Below are 16,342 nucleotides of genomic sequence, written 5' to 3' on the forward strand. Positions count from 1 at the left end.
GCCATATAACCACCCGCCAGGCGGGTCTCCAGAGACCAAGGCCTGTAGCCCAGCTCACACCGCTTACACAACGTCCCTCTCCGGGGAGGGAGAGCAGAAGCAGGCCGTCGGGGGTGCGGCCACATGAGGGACAGGGCCCCTCCTGGGATGGCCGTGTCCACTGCGTCAGCCGTGATGCTGGTAGATGCCTGCAGGGTGCCTAGTGGGGGCCCATGGGTGCTCGGAACTGCTCCTGACAGCCACACGTGAGCCAGCAGTTATTCCAGAAAGTTTATTAAAAGTGAACAACATCTATGGAACAGGCAAGTGGGCCCCAGCCTCAGAACCCCTGAGCTTCTCGCGTTGGTGATGGCGGCCACAGACGTTGGGCAGGAGTGGGCGGGGGAGGGTCCAGGGTCGGGAGGGGCAGGCAGTTGGAGGGGGCTGTTACCGATTAACCAGCTCCACTGGTTTTCCTTTAAATCACAAAAAAGCACACCCACAGGGCAGAAGACTGGCAACTTCCTACCGCTGTGGAGGCTCCGGGCTGTGGCAGGCATGGCGCGCACCCCAGGGCCCGACCAACCTGTGGATGGCGGCGGGGAGGAGCGGCCAGCGTGGGACAACAAACTCCAGTACCTGCTGAGCTGCGTGGGCTTCGCTGTGGGCCTGGGCAACCTCTGGCGGTTCCCGTACCTGTGCCAGACGTATGGAGGAGGTGAGCCTCCTGGGTATGCCCCCCCCACCGCCGCCTCCGGGGTGTGGAAACTCCCACCCCCAGCGATCTGTCCCCCGGAGCCCAGCTGGCGACAGCTTTGCGGTGCTGCTCAGCAGGCCGCCCGCCCAGGCTCCGTCAGGGTCAGGGCGCCGGGCCCCCCTCGCCAGCACTGTGTCCTCACTGACCAGACCCCAGAGGGCAGCCAGGGGGCCGCAGCCACATGGGGAGCTGAGATGGGCACCCAGGCTCCCGCACGAAGCCCACAGCAGCATCTGGAGCCACTGGGCGGGGGCGCCTCGCTCAGTGGCCCGTAGCTGTTGGTGTCACACCTAGAGTTGGGGACAAGAGGCACAGACCAGGTGGACAGCTGCCCTCAGGGGATGGACGTGGGGTGTGGCTCGCTGTGTCCCCAGGCTCAGGGCAGGGGGCTTCCCGCGCAGAGTCACCCCATCGTGGTGTCTGACCCGAGGCTTCCCCGAGGCCTGTGCTTCCTAGAGCCTGCGGAGCTCCCTGCCGAGGCAGGCGCTGGTCGAGTGTCCCCTGCAGGGCAGCGGCTCTAGCCTCCTGCCTCGGAGACGGGGAGGCCGAGGTGGTGAGGATTCAGCCCATCTCCACCCAAAATGGGGGAGCAGGGGATCAACACAGAAGGCAGAGTCCGCATGAGCACCGCCCACCAAGCTTCCTGGTCATGCAGACACGGCATCTTTGAGGTCTCCTTTTCCTGACGATAAGATCTGGGGCATGTGGGAAAATCTGAACATGCAGACAAATGGCCAGACATTCCTCTGTAACAGCTGCCCTGGCGCCAGAGCCTCCGTGGGTCTGGGGTGGGGGGGCGGCCGCACCTCCGTGAGCGCGGCGTGGAGAGCATGGAGCTCCCTGGAGCGCCAGCGCAGACCTGAAGCAGGGCGCCCAGAGCCCCCAAAGCCTGTCGTGCCAGGCCAGGGCCTCGGCGACCCTCCACGCACGGGGCTCCGCCACCTGCAAGCACAGCACTGCCTACAGCCTGACCCGCTACCCAGAGCGGCCAGAGTGGGGGCCCAGGGCCCCCGCCCCATGGACACTGCCTCTGCCTCCATCCAGACATCGAGGCTGCGGGCGCCACCCGCCATGCCCGGGGCTCCGAGACACGCCTGTAGGGTCCAGGATCCAGCTTTCCCAGGCTGGAAGCTCTCGACCAAGTGCCACGAAACAAGCTTCTCACGCGGCGAGAGGCCCTTCTCCGTCTGCTCTGACCACCTCTGGAGACCCTGAGACAGGGCGGAGGTGACAAGCAGACAGGGCATCGCCTGGTTCGCACCTGCAACCCCCTGACGTCAGGACTGTGCCTCCACGTCATGGAGGGAGGCAGCGTCATCACAGAGCTGAGCGGATGTGGACGCGGGGCCGTCCGGGGCGTCACATACGCTCCACTCTGCAACGAGCAGAGGAGGCGGAAGCACAGTGCCCGGTGCTGACCCCGGCTGCTGACCGCAGGGCTCCAACCCGGGCTGTGGCCGGGGGCTCCCCCAGGGAGCTGCAGAGGCCCCGATTCCTGCTCTGCCCTGGAGGCCTGTGGTTTAGTGTGGAGCCCTGGTGTCCAGCAGAGTGAGCCCTCTCGGCTCTTCCTTTAAACTCTGCCGCCGCCTTCCCGCATAGACTGCAGCCGTGGCGCGCGGGCCAGGGGTCGGGCGGGGGGTCGGGCTGGGGGTCGGGCCTCGTGTCCGGTGGGGTGTCCGGCCTGGCCCCTGCGGTCTCCACGGGCTTGGGATGCAGGTCTTCCCTCACCCCGTGTGCCCCTCTCCTTCCATCCTCCTGTGGCTCTTTCCTCAAGATCACGGGCGTGTTTCTCAGCAGCCCACAGGCCCTTGCCGCTGTTCCGACCAGAGGCATCTTTTCTTACTGGACTGAACAGCTGTGTGCCATGCCCCGCACCCCCCGGGCTCTGCCCAGACCCGCCCACAGGGGACGGCACACAGCGGCCGGCCATCTGATGACTGTGTATTCCTTGTCACCGGCTCCGCAGTGGCCCTTCAGCTCTCGGGGCCGGAGCACCGAATGTGCGAGGCTTTCCCCACACTGACCAGGCCTCTGGTTCTCAGTGGACGCCGACTGGGTGCCCCAGAACCTAGCCTGCCCGCACAGGCTAAGGGCGGCCCCATAAGACGCCCCCTAACCTCAGATGCCAATCTGGAGTAGCAGGTCCCCAGGTTACCGTGGCTTCTTCCGATTCTTTACAAATTCAAGGGGTCCCACAACCCCTCTTAAGACTCAGTGGTTTGCTGGAATGGCTCGGGGAAACACTCAGGTCTACAGGTTTATCATGAAGGGTGCAACCCAGGAATGCCGTCCAGGAGCGATGCAGAGGCGGGGCCCCCCCAGCACGGCCCCCTCCTGTGCCTCCACCAGGCAGGCCCTTGACGGGACCCTGGGCCGCTGGCTGGTGACTCTCAGTCTGCCGCTGCGGGAGGGCCGGGCTGGGAGTCCCAGGGGTGGGGTCGCCCTGCCCCTCCAGCTCCCGGCCTGTGGGGTCAGCTGGGTGAGGCTGAAGGACATCAACAAGCTGAGCCCCTCGCCCGACCCCCCGACACGCCTAGGGAGCTCGGGGGCCGAGCCAGGACAGGACCAGACACGCTCCTCTCAGTTCACCACAGCATCCCGGATCCGGGGCCCCAGCACCGGGTCCACGAAAGGGGGACCAGCTCTCCTCCTGCCTTGTAGTCTGGCAGAAACAAGCCTGCCCCGCACCACCCCCACTGGCTCCTCCTGGAGTCAGCATGAGGGGGCGGGCACCCCCCGGATGTAGAGCCCCCAAGCCTGGCCCCCAGCACCCCAGCCGGGCCTGTGATCTGGGCCCCCGTCCCCACGGTGGTTGCGTTGGGGCTGAAATGAGCCTGACGCACAGGCTGGACACTGCTCAGCACCGGGTCACAGAAATGCCTCCTGTCCCCCTCTCCCCAGAGCCGGGAGACTCAGCCATGGGCCAGGCCCCCCGTCCCTCCCCTCCCTGTCTGTCCCCTCTCCCCAGACCTCTCCTTGGGCCAGACCCTCTCACGCTGCCCTCAACCAGCCCCTGAGGCCTCCACCTGGACCCCGTCCAGCTAGGGCCTCCCCCTCAGACCGGGCAGGGACGGGGGAAGGGGGCCAAGGGCCAGTCAGCCCAGAGGCCTCACCCTTCCCGGATGGTGGCTCAAACACGTGGGGCTCAGGCCCTGGGCGTGCGGCCGTTCCAGGTCTGCCTCCGCCATGCTGCAAGGTGTGCGTCCTGGGGCCTGAGCGTGCCTCAGGAGGGCACCTCCCTCAGTGAACTGGACCCCGGGTCCCTGGTGACCCCCGGCCACAGCCCCCGCTGCAAGCCCTGCCCGCAGGGGCCCTCCTGCCCCTGGGAGGCCATCCCAGGGCCTCTGGGGCTCCACCTGGAACTTAAGTCTCTAATGTACTTTGCCTTTTTGCTGCTGCGTGGGAGACACTGAGACGCACCGTCTGCCCACATGCTGGCCCCGGCGGCCCGTCAGGCCGACACGGCCCAAGAGCTTCATGGCCTGGCTGCCCTCAGGGCTCTGACTCTGCATCCACACTTCGGATGGTGATAGAAAAGCCAGCACGAAGCTGTGCTGGTGGAGAGCACGGGGCCTTGGTTCGAGGGAGTGGCTCTCGGAAGCTGAACCCAAGCTTCCCGTGGACAGTGGGGAGAGCCGTGCCCACAGCAGCCTGTGCTGTTGGTCAGGGCCTGATGGTCTGTGCTGCTCCCTGGGGTCCCCTGGACCCGTGCAGGCAGCAGCTGCAGTCAGCCAGGCAGCGCTGAAGCAGCCACACGCGCCGGCCCAGGGCAGGCAGGTTCCCAGGGTCTGGACAGAGGATGTGCAGCTGAGACTCCCACGGCGCACACAGGGCCGATTCCGCCTCTGGCACTCAGTCCTCCTCCTGACAGTGCAGGAGCGTCCTGTGGGGACCCGTGTCTCCCCAGCAGGCCTGCGGGCTCAGGGGTGCCCGGCCCCCTGCCACCTGCTGGGACCCGCGCCATCCACGTGGTGCAGAAGGGAGCCGCCGTGTCTGCCTGCCTGCCCTCAGGTTCTTGCCGAGAGGCAGCTCTGTCTGAGGGGCCCGGCACCCAGGCCCACCCTGCTGTGTGCACCCCAGCGTCCGAGCAGGGGTGAAGGGTTGGGAAGGGCTTCCCACCTCAACCCAGGGCACAGCTCGGGGGACCTCTGGTGACCACCTCCTGCAAGGCCCTGCCATGAGCAGACCAGCTCCCCGTCCCAGGAGCCCGGGAACCAGGGGTGTCAGGGCCCCAGTGAGAACGCAGCTCGGCCCACGTGTCAGTGGGAACTCCACACAGCCCCAGAGGGTGGGGGACTACAGCTTTAACACAAGCAAACCCCCAACGTCAGGGCTGTCTCCCTTGGTGGCCATGAATGCTTCTCCTTATCCCCCCCACAGCGGCCTGTGTCACCCTCACCAAGGCTGGGCGGGGCAGAGGGCAGAGCCCACTGACAGCCGCGTCTCTGCAGGTGCCTTCCTCATCCCCTACATCATCGCCCTGGCCTTCGAGGGCATCCCGCTGTTCCACATTGAGCTTGCTGTCGGCCAGCGCCTGCGCAGGGGCAGCATCGGGGTGTGGACAGCCATCTCGCCCTATCTGGGGGGCATGGGTACGTGCCCCCCATGACCCTGACCTGCAGCTGCTCTGTGGGAGGGGGGGCGGGGCTGCGTCTACACGTGCCATGCGTGTTTGCTGGGTGTTTGCTCGTCATACCAGTGCATGCCCGGTGGTTCGGAACGGAAGGTGCAGGGGTCCCGGGCACGCAGGTCCCCAAGGCAGGAATCAGGCGTGACAGCGGAGGCAGGAGTCCACCCCAGAACAGCAGCTTGCTGGCCCACGGTGCCCAGTCCATGTGCACGGGGCCCTGAGTGCATGCGACCTGGGACCTCGTGGCACCTGGGGAGACTGGGCAGAGGGCAGCCCTGGTTCCCCGAGTGCCCGTGAGATGGGCTCTGCCGCAGACGGCTCCAGCATCGCCGGCAGGCCTGTGGCATGCCTGGTGGCTTCGGGCTGCCCGAAGGCCCACCTAGAAGCAGGCCGAGGCTGGCGGACAGGCCGCTGAAGCCCAGCCAGGAGGGTGCCAGCCAGCGGGCGGGCAGCAGGGGCCTCAGGGTTGACGCAGGGAGCGGATACACAGGCTGGGCGCGAAGAGGTCCATCGGGCCGCCCAGGGAGGCGCTGACCGTGCCCGGTGCCCACAGGGCTGGGCTGCTGCACCGTGTCCTTCCTGGTCAGCCTGTACTACAACACCGTCCTGACCTGGGTGCTCTGGTACCTCCTCAACTCCTTCCAGCACCCGCTGCCCTGGAGCGCCTGCCCGCTCGACCTCAACCGCACAGGTACTGCTGTTGGGAGAGATGCCCAGCGTGGCCGGCCCCCCTGGAGCTGGGTCCTGCTACCCCGCGCTTGCCCGTTTGCTGTGGGACCCCGGGCCCCCCTCACCAAGTAGCACCCAGGCCCTCGAAGCTGCTCACACACCTGGCAAGGAAAAGTGTGTGGGTTGGGCTGCTCATCCCCCTGAATTGGGTCTTCAGGGGGACACCCCCCCAGCCCAAGTGCATGCCCTCTGCGGAGACCTCAGGTGTGGGGAGTACTCATGGTTTTCAAGTGTGCTCATCAACCCGCGTGGGCCTCTGTCCCCGCGGGCCCCCTGTGCCAGCTCGTGCTAGGCACCTGCTGGACAGGCTGAGCAGCTGCAGAGGCCCCTGGCGGCCAGCCCCCCGGGCCCGCTCCCAGGGTGGCGGGGTCCTGCCGGGTCCCTGTGGCCCGCGGCCCACCTGTGCGGGCCCTGCCGGCTCCAGGCCTTGTGCAGGAGTGCCGGGACAGCAGCCCCGTGAGCTACTTCTGGTACCGGCGGACCCTGAACGTCTCGGCCGACATCGGTGACAGCGGCCCGGTCCAGTGGCGGCTGCTGGTCTGCCTGGCCGTCTCCTGGGCCGTCGTGTACCTGTGCGTCATCAGGGGCATCGAGACCACTGGGAAGGTGAGCCGCGCAGCCCGCTCCCGGGCCCCTCCTCACTTCATCTCCTCGGCCTCTGGGGTTCAGAGGTTCTGTCCGTGTCCCTGGAGAGCTGGGCTCCTGTCACCGTGAGGTGAACCTCCTCGGCTCGGTGACAGTCTGCACTGAAATCCTCTCTGATGTTAGAACAGCCATTCTGGCTTCTTTGACTGAATTAATTTTTTTCCAGCTCTTTTTCTTTTTGTATGTTTGGGTCTTTGTGTTTAAAGTGTGATTCTGGTAGACAGCGCGCAGCTGGCTCTTGCTTTTACCCCCAGTCTGACTGCCCCCGTCTTCTTCCTCTGGGGTGGTTGCACTGACCGCGCTGTCCATCTGGCTGGGTGAGGCCCATCGCCTTGTATTTACTTTCTGCTCATCCCCTCTGCTCTTTGCTTTCGTGCCGCTCTTTCTCTGAGGTGTTTTGGACGCCTCTCTATGTCCTTTGCTCGGCGGCTGTAACTCGGTGGTTGGATTTGGGGCTGCAGCCCACTCTGTCTCCCAGCAACGCTGCGCCAGGCGACAGAGGAGGCCTCAGCATCGCCCTCTCCCTCCAGTGGCCACGCTGCCATCACACCTCTCACTACAGCGTCATAAGCAGCAAGCGCAGCCTCAGCACTTCGTTTTTTCTTTGCCTCTCAGCCTGTGGGGTCTTAGGTCACCGATCAGGGACTGAACCCAGGCCTGGCAGCGAGCGAGGTGAATCTTCACCTAGGGAACGCCCACATTCTCAGCATTTTTGTTTTAAACACTGCATTATCTTTTAAAGAGACTGAGGCAATGAGAAAAAATACTGAAAGTCACCTCGCTTCCACACAGAGAGGACCAGGGGAGCCTGAGTCTGTGCCTCCCACGTTTGCCTTTCAAACTGCACCCAGCTCCAGCTGCCCACCCCTCTTCCTCCCGGGCTTGGATGAGTGCCCACCCCTCTTCCTTCCGGGCTTGGATGAGTCCGGTACTTTTTACGTTTGTCCTGACTTCAACTGTGACTACACTCCACGCGTCTCTGTGGGGCCTCCCGATGGTGGTTGTGGAGGTCTGCGGGTCTGAGTGTGTGTGAGCTCCTGTTCTGTATTTCGGTTAACGTGTGGGGGTGATAATTACTCTCAGGTGAGGGGCTCCAAGCTCGAGGAGACTGGAATTTCAGACCCAACCAACCAGCCAGAAACCCAAATAGTCCTGCACGAACGTCCCTGAAGATGACCTGGGTGGCCGCACCGTGTCTGCATTTGGGGTCTGGGCTCAGGGGGAAGGGTCCCCGTTTGCCGATTTAATTTTTTGCAGACGCTATGTGCGCAGACCCTCCCCAGGCCTGAAAGAACTGGGGACTGGTCCTGCTCGGGGAGAGCGTGTGGGCAGGTGTGCGCCCCACAGACCCCATGAAGAGGCCTTCTGGGGCCTCAGCATAGAAGGAGGAGGGGCCTGTGGACCAGAGGGAGGCCACTGCCCACCGCGGTAGAACCCTCGCGTGAGCCTCGGGGCAGCCCAAGCCCCTGAGCGTGACTGGGGCCCACCGCCCGCTGTCTCCAGTCAGACCCCACGACCCGGCAGTGGCCCGAGGCCGCTCCTGAGCCCCGCTGACTCAGGAGTGGATGCAGAGGAGACTGATGACTCCTGAGCCCCGCTGACTCAGGAGTGGGTGCAGAGGAGACTGACGACTCCTGAGCCCCGCTGACTCAGGAGTGGATGCAGAGGAGACTGATGACTGGCCTTTTCAGGCCATTTATTTCACGGCCCTGTTTCCTTACCTGGTGCTCACGGTCTTCCTGGTCAGAGGGCTCACGCTGCCCGGGGCGATGCAAGGACTGACCTACCTGTTCACCCCTGACGTAAGTGGGCCCCACACCCAAGCTCCCCCACAGGCCCAGGCTCAGGAAACAAACAAGCCGGGCCCCCCCAGCCTGGACCCTCCCACCCTCAGCCAAGGGAGCAGAGACGGCCACAGGGAGGGGCGGTCCGGCGTCTCAGGGGTCAGGTTTGGAGGGCGGGGAGCAGAGAACGCGGGCTGGGATGCAGGGGCGTGTGAAATGGGGGTGCAGGGGAGACGCCTGGTGGGGACCTCGGTGTCCCCCGCAGGGTCCCAGACCCCACGTCTCTGAGGGGCTTGTCCAGGAACACGAGCCCGCCAGGAGAGGAGCCACGGGGCCATCCCATGGTCTCTGGAGCCCCAGGGGCTGCACAGCTTAGCACCCTCAGTCTCCCAGGCTGGGCCCCTTGCTGGGCACGTGGGTGGGGTCTGTGGGGTCTGTGGGTTCCCCAGTGGGAACACCAGGCCCTGTGTGCAGGGGGCCCCGCCTGGCCCGCGAGTCCTTGAAACCCCTAGCCTGCAGGGAGCTGAACCGACCCGGCTCTGACTCCCCGAGAGGGCCGTCCTCCTGTGGATGGGCCCAGGGGGCATTCCGCATCAAAGCAGGGAGCCCAGACTGCCCGTGTCATCACACGCGCTCCTCACGAGTGGCCCCAAGCTGTCTCGGGGCCTGGGTGGGCACACGGCTCGTGGGAGCGTCCCGGGGATGCTGGGCAGTCTTGACCAGGAGCACCAGGCTGGGGGCCTGTCTGCGACCACGGGTCCCCATTCCCCTCCAGCTGCGGGTCCTACAGAACCCCCGGGTGTGGCTGGACGCCGCCACCCAGATATTCTTCTCCCTGTCCCTCGCCTTGGGAGGACACATCGCTTTCGCCAGCTACAACCCACCCAGGTAGGCTGGGGCCGGGGCCAGGGGCTGTGCTGCGGAGGGCATGCCGAGCAGCTTGTTGTGACATCCTTCCTGGAACGCGGGGTCAACCGGTGTGAGCCTCTGATAAGCACCTCTCGGGGTTCTGGCAATCACTGAGTCACCCCGAGGGCCGGGAGGCTGCCGCCCTCTGAAGCAGCTTGCAGCAAGTTCTGGAGCAGCTGCCGGAAGGGAACTGGGGTCATCAAAGCCAGGAACAAGGCTATAACCCGGGGCTGCCCGTGTGACACACGTGGCCATAAAAGCAGAAATACAGACTGTGTCAGCCTCCTGGGCACTTAGACGCCTGGGCGCCCGCCTCCTCACGACGCCCAAGCCTGCCCATGGGTCATAAAACATGGCATGAGCGATGACGCGCTGACAGCAGCCTCCGCGCGGGTCCGTGAGGGCAGCGGGCACGCGGGTCCGTGGGGGCAGCAGGCGCACGGGGGCGCAGGGCCCAGGGGCCTCCAGTGGTCACTCCTGCTGTGCTTCTGCCTCCACCCTTGCACGGCAGCCACTGTGCGTTTCTCACCTGGAGACCAGGCACCCACACCCAGGGCCCCCAGCTCGCTCCTGCCCCGAGGCCGCAGAGGAGACGGGCCCTGAGGGTTGGCACCAGCTGCCGCCTCGAGCTGGGGTCCCGGGCGGGGGTGGTGGGGAGGGCCCTGAGAGGCGGCACCCTGCCCCAGGCCTCCTCCCTGGGGCCCTAAGGCCGCACGTCTGCACAGGAACAACTGCAGGAGGGACGCGGTGAGCATCGCGCTGGTGAACAGCATGACGTCCCTCTACGCGTCCATCGCTGTCTTTTCTGTCTTGGGGTTCAAGGCAGCCAGCGACCACGGGCGGTGCCTGGACCGGTGAGCGGGGCCCTTGGGCGCTGAGGAGTCAGGGATGGGGGCGGTCCGCCTGGAACCATGGGCAGGACCCGAGCTGGAGGTTGGGTCTTGGCCAGGAAGACAGGTTCCGATGAGGGAGTTGTGGACAGGATGGGCCCCCGGCCAACGGCTGGTATCCTGACGGGAGGGGGGGCACACGCAGACATGGAGGAGGAGCGGGGGCTACAGGGAGGCGGCCACGGCGCACACCCGGGGCCCTCCCCTGGGCCGCGGGCGACCCCAGCCCTGCCCACGCCTCGTCTTGGACTCCCTGCTCCAGAGCTAGGAGGTCACACATCCTGTGGCTTCCAGTCGCCCAGGCTGCGGTCATCTCTCACCACAGTCCTGGAGCCGGCCCAGTGAGGACGGCCCCACGGGGGAAGTCACCGCATGGGACGGATGGCCTCCCAATGCAGGTTCCCGGGAGAGCCCCACCAGAGGGGCACAAGCCCGCCCTCCGCCTGCTGCTGGAGGTCCAGGGCAGCTTGTTGATGATGGACTCGTGGGCAGTGTTGGCAGGGCACAGGGGAATGCCTGCCATGACCCCCCTGGCCACGCGGGGGAGGAAGGGCAGCCACCCACACCCCAGGCACAGCAGAGCACGTGCGCGGCTCGGAGACCCCAAGAGGCCGCAGTGGCCGCAGCGTCCACTGCGTCCCAGGGAGCAGCGTCCCACCACGGGCCAGCTCTTCCCACCGCTCCCCCCAGATGCCCAGAGAACAAAACCAGAGTGGCCAACACCGGCTCCCCCACGGCTGCACCTTGGGCAGCGTCACCACCTTCTTGCTGCGCCAGGGTCACTAGGCCACGCCGACACAGCAGAATCACAGACGGAACGGACGGAATGCACACGCACGGGAGAGCCACGGCCCCAGCCAGCCTCTGAGAGGCTCGTCCACGGCCCTAGGGGCAAAGCGTCCCGGGGCCTGGCAGGAACGGGCATGTCAGCCACCCCAGCCACCTCTGCAAAAGGCTTCGGGACTCTGCAGGGCGAGGTGCCAAGCATGTTCTAGCGAACAGTCTGAGCCGTGAGCCCCGAGTCGGACGTGGAGATGTGAGGAGCTTGAGGCCACCCCTGCGGAGGAGGCTGGAGCCCACAGGCCAGGGGGCAGGAGGCTGTGTGGCCTCTTTGTACCCTGGCCCTAGAAGCCGGATAGCCTGTGTCCCCCACATGTGTACAAGACCCCGGGCGCCCCCCAGAGCCCGCCCCTCCGGGGCCACTCACCCAGCGTCCCCGCCCCCGCAGAAACATCCTCCACCTCATCAACGCCTTCGACCTGCCGGAGCAGAGCGTGTCCAGGGACACCTACACTGCGGCCCTGGCGCGTCTGAACGCCTCACAGCCAGCTGAGGTGGCCGGGCTCCCCCTGGAGGCCTGCCGCCTGGAGGACTTCCTGGACAAGGTGCGCAGGGGCCATGGTGCGGCTGCAGGAGGCTGCAGGCGTTGACCTGGGGTCAGGGCTGAGCCCTGGGGCCTAAACGCAGTGCCTCCAACAGGCCCTGCTCTGCAGGTGGGGTCCAGACGGGGCGAGCGGGCCTTGGGGCTACCCAGAGTCCAGGGAGAGGGGCGTGAGCACAGCCTCGAGCCAGGCCATGGCTGGCCGACGTGGGGCAGGGACAGTGACTGGAGGTGGGAAGGCCCCTGCGGGAAGCTGTTGAATGGGCTCCTGAGCCCCAGCCCGGGGGCGCGCATCCCCCGCCGCAGGTGATTTAGGGGACAGGGCACCTCCCCACAGAGGTGCACCCACAGTATGTGGTAACACGGCCCGGACGGGGCAGGGTCACCTCTGCCTGACCCAGGAGGGCACCCTGGCCTTCCAGCAGGGAGCGTGAGGGTGGGTGTGCGTCCTGGCATGGCCCCTGCTGGCACACGCGTGTGTCCTTGGGGGGAATGCTGGCACACGTGTGTGTCCTGGGGGGCATGCTGGCACACACGTGTCCCAGGGGCGTGCTGGCACACGTGTGTGTCCCGAGGGGGGTGTTCGCCCACGCGTGTGTCCCGGGGGTGTGCTGGCACACGCGTGTCCCAGGGGTGTGCTGGCACATGTGTGTGTCCCAGGGGGCGTGCTGGCACACGCGTGTGTCCTGGGGGGAATGCTGGCCCACGCGTGTGTCCTGGGGGTGTGCTGGCACACGTGTGTGTCCCAGGGGGTGTGCTGGCACACGTGTGTGTCCCGGGGGCGTGCTGGCACACCTGCGCCATGTTGCAGAGTGCCTCGGGCACGGGCCTGGCCTTCATCGTCTTCACGGAGGCCGTGCTCCACATGCCCGGCGCGCCGGTCTGGGCTGTGCTCTTCTTCGGGATGCTCTTCAGCCTGGGCCTGTCGTCCATGTTCGGGAACATGGAGAGCATCATCACGCCACTCCTGGACCTGGGGGTCATGCCCAGAAGGGTCCCCAAGGAGGTGCTGACAGGTGAGTGCACAGCCAGGCCTCCTCACCAGATGTCAGATGAGCCTCCCCCACGGGGGCTTGAGGGCTGGTCCCGGCAGCTCAGGCTGACCCGCCGAGGGCCAGGGAGCACGGGCGGGCACTGCGTCCCGCATGGCCCCCGAGGGTGTCCTCCAGGCCACGGTGCCGGGCACACGGCAGGGCACCGGAGACGCCTGACGGGTCGTGTCCAGGCCTGGCCTGCCTGCTGTGCTTCTTCACGGCCACCTGCTTCACGCTGCGGTCGGGGAGCTACTGGCTGGAGATCTTCGACCAGTACGCCGCAGCCCTGAACCTGATCCTCCTGGCCTTCTTCGAGGTGGTTGGGGTCGCTTACGTTTATGGGATGAAGCGGTGAGTCAGCCGCCTGGCCCGCCCCTCTGCTCCCGGCGTCCCGTGGTCCCTGAGTGGGCCTCAGGCAGCGGTGGGTGACACGGGCCATCTGAGGTCCCCCCAGCGAACCTGTCCACAGGCGTAGCCTGGCACCACCGCCTCGCTATGCGGAGGCCCATGACTAACAGTGGTCTCCAGCCACCTGCGGGAGCTCCCAGCGTCCAAGCGCAGGTGGACCCCAGGGCAGGAGGGCCTGCCCAAAGCGCCAAGAGCCAACCTCCCCTGGAGGCCTCCGAGGAGACCCAGCCACATTCTACCACCCTCACCTGGCCCAGGCCCGAGGCACAACCGCACTCACACCTGAACTCACACTTGCACACACACACACACCCCTGCACTCACCTGTCACCCTGCCCAGATAGGGACCCTAGAGGCTGTGACCCCGACCTTTGTTCTAAGAACTCCTGGGAGGCCCTGAATGCGAGACTCCATGCTGCTCTACGGGCAGAGGGACAGCGGGCTCGTCCCCGGGGCACGCCCACAGACCCAGCAGTGGTGTGGGGGACAGTGCACCCCGGACTTGGGGGCCACGCGGCCTCAGAAGGGGACCAGGTGCCCTGCGGAGGAGAGCTGGGAGGGGCGGGGTCCGGAGCAGCTCCAACCCCCTCCCGTGTGTGCCGGGGCCGCTGCACATCCTGGGCCTCTGTTCCTGCCCTGGGACCCCAGTCAGGTGTCGCGTCCCCCCCACAGCTACGCTCACAGAGCTGGAACTCCCCGACCGGGGCCAGACCCACAGGTCCTGGGGCTCCCTGGGCTGGGCTCCGCGACCCCTCGGGCCTTTCCCATCCATTGACCTGGGGGTGGGGCGGGTCCTCACCAGAACCCAGACGGCTGCCTCATCCAGGGGCCACTCGGGAAGACAAGGGACAGAGGTCAGAGTGGAGGTGGGGACAGTCCCTTGGGCCACATCCTGGTGGACAAAGGCTGCCGGCCGAGCGGATGGGGACTGAGCCCAGGCTCTGCGGCAGGTTCTGCGACGACATAGCCTGGATGACCGGGAGGCGGCCCGGCTTCTACTGGCGGGCAACCTGGAAGGTCGTGAGCCCCCTGCTGCTGCTGACCATCTTCCTGGCCTATGTTGCCCTCCTGGCCAGCTCGCCACCGCACTACAAGGCCTGGAACCCCCGATACGTAAGTCCTTTGGGTAGGGGGATGACCCCAGGGCCCAAGACCCAGCCTCACTCCCCTCCCCGGTGCCCACCAGGGACATCTGTGCGCCGGGGCCCACGCAGGCTGCTTTTTCCCTGAGACCCCAGGTCCCTGGCCCTTGATGTCCCCTGGGGCATCGGTGCTGACTCCGGCAGCCCCAGCGACCTTGGGGCTGACCTTGGGTGCAGGCCTCCGTCAGCAGCGGGAGGGCAGTGCAGGCTCCACACTCTGGTGACCCCGTGGGCCCCTGCAGCCCCTCCCCCGGGGATGGGGGCCATGGGGCCGGCTCTGCAGACGCCTGGCCAGTCTCAGATGGGACCCGCCACCGAGACGGGCAAAGCACAGGGTGTGGCCTGGACTCTGGAGCCAGCTCTTGGCCCCAGGCTGCGCGCTGAGCCCATGAGCTCCACCAGCCTGCTTTCCATCTGCCAGCTCAGAGCCGCCCCTTCTCCGGGGTGTGGACGCAGCTGGTTCTAAAATCTCCCCAGAAAGCAGCTGCCGCACACGGCCAGACGGGCATAGGAGGAATGGCGCCACCTTCTGGGGGCGCCCGCCCTGTTAGAGTGACCACGGGCCTGAGATCGGGCGGGTGGTGCTCCCCTCACGGAGGGAGCACGGAGTCTGACCAGGCCCAGCGGTCAACCCCAGGACCGAGCAGCCCTTCGGGTGGTCCAGGGTGGCTCTCTCCAGAACGCGGCACCCCAGGTCCCCGGCCTGCCTCTCGGAGCCTAACCCCACAGGTGGCTTGGCAGGCCAAGTCCCCGAAACTTCAGCTGCCCAGGTGCCCACTGCCAGGGAGCGGCCCTGGCCAGGTGCCTTTCCCTCCACCCGCCCTAGGGGCCCCAATAGAGGAGAAGACGGGCTGAGCTGCCCCCCACGCTCATGGCCCCTGGGGCCGAGGGCCAGCCTCCTCTACACAGGGAGTGCGTGTGGGGCGACGTGTCTGCTTCCCGGATGCCCCTCTCAGGCCTCGTGTCCTGCAGGAGCGGTTCCCCTTGCGGCAGGAGAAGCCCTACCCGGGCTGGGTGCTGGCCGCCTGTGTGCTCCTGTCCTTCCTGCCCACCCTGTGGGTCCCGGTGGTGGCGCTGGGCCAGCTGCTCGCCCGGTGCAGACAGAAGACGCGGGACCCGCCGCAGGACAGATGCCCAAAGCCCCGGGGCGGCAGGGCCTGCTGAGCACGGGGCCAGGGTGGCGGGGAGGCCTGCCTGTGCCACAGCCAGGGCAGCACCAATACACGCACGCTTGGCCCCGAGGGCCCGTGGTCATTGTTCCCGACACTGTCGTGCCCTCCGGACCCGCTCACGGCACCGCCCGACTCGCATGTCAGTCCACGCTCCTCTCCAAATGGCCCAAGCCCATTATCCGCCTCCTGGGCCCTGTGGCCGGCGGTTCTGCATGGGGCCCTCGGGGAGGCCGTGCACTGAGTCCACGGGCAAAACGCTGGTGGTAGGGGGAAGGGGGTCTGGGAAGGCCCACCCGCACCCCACAGCAGATGGACAGCGTGAGGCAGGGCCATCTGCAAGGAACGCCGCAGGGCTGGGATGGAGGCCCAGCCCCACATAAGGACCTTTCTCTACCTGAGCCCTGGTCCCAGGGAGGGTCTATCCTGGGTGTGCGTGATGGGGACCTCAGGGCACCTGGTGCACAGACAATCATCCCAGAAGCATGGGCCGCTCCCTCCTCCCCAAAGGCCAGGGAGCTGGGGCACTGAGATGCTAACTGAGATGCTGGCTCTTCGCAGGCTTAGCTTAGACACACTGCCCTTTACTCTTCCGAGACTTTCAAGTCAAGGAGGAAAGGGAAGGCCGATGGTCACGCAGGTCTCCATTCTCTCCAGGGGAGGAGGGCCAGCCTCCTTCCTGAGCATGGGTCCCTCCCTGCACCAAGCCCCACTCCCAGCAGCCTCAGATAAGACCTGCCCTTTCCGGGGCCCGCTCGCCTCCCCCCGCCTCCCTGCACTCTGGACCTCCTCCACCAGCCGGGGACAGTCCTGAGGGGCCCTGGACACACAGGTGAGCTGCCGGAGACCCAGCCTGTCCTCCGCGTTGTGATGGGAGCGCGGCCC

At 66.6% G+C, this 16,342-nt stretch overlaps 1 protein-coding gene across 5 annotated transcripts; it reads left to right on the forward strand.

The window, feature by feature from the left end:
• Positions 1-485: 485 nt before the first annotated feature.
• SLC6A18 (solute carrier family 6 member 18) lies at positions 486-15,550 on the forward strand. Of its 5 annotated transcripts, none has more exons than XR_015149125.1 (12): positions 486-697; positions 5,188-5,328; positions 5,920-6,057; positions 6,520-6,701; positions 8,432-8,542; positions 9,300-9,412; positions 10,159-10,287; positions 11,552-11,708; positions 11,803-12,720; positions 12,930-13,089; positions 14,097-14,259; positions 15,261-15,550. XR_015149125.1 is itself a non-coding variant. In XM_086362438.1 (12 exons), the coding sequence occupies exons 1-12, from the start codon at positions 538-540 to the stop codon at positions 15,450-15,452; spliced, it is 1,851 nt and encodes a 616-aa protein (XP_086218564.1). In that variant the 5' UTR covers positions 486-537; the 3' UTR covers positions 15,453-15,550. The 5 variants fall into 5 exon arrangements, 3 of the variants coding, with proteins under 3 accessions (XP_086218564.1, XP_086218566.1, XP_086218565.1); XR_015149124.1 differs by having other exon boundaries at positions 12,516-12,720; positions 12,898-13,089; XM_086362438.1 differs by having other exon boundaries at positions 12,516-12,720.
• Positions 15,551-16,342: the final 792 nt, after the last annotated feature.

The sequence above is a fragment of the Bos grunniens genome, chromosome 20 (assembly GCF_055505025.1).
Source record: "Bos grunniens cultivar Pamir isolate PY7600 chromosome 20, Bosgru_T2T1.0, whole genome shotgun sequence".
Lineage (NCBI taxonomy): Eukaryota > Metazoa > Chordata > Mammalia > Artiodactyla > Bovidae > Bos > Bos grunniens.

Excerpts from the sequence above, each read along its gene's own strand:
- SLC6A18 (XM_086362438.1), top strand. The coding sequence starts at position 538 with ATGGCGCGCACCCCAGGGCCCGACCAACCTGTGGATGGCGGCGGGGAG. Across the intron at positions 9,413-10,158 it reads GCCAGCTACAACCCACCCAG|GAACAACTGCAGGAGGGACG; the intron begins GTAGGCTGGGGC and ends ACGTCTGCACAG. Across the intron at positions 13,090-14,096 it reads TACGTTTATGGGATGAAGCG|GTTCTGCGACGACATAGCCT; the intron begins GTGAGTCAGCCG and ends GCTCTGCGGCAG.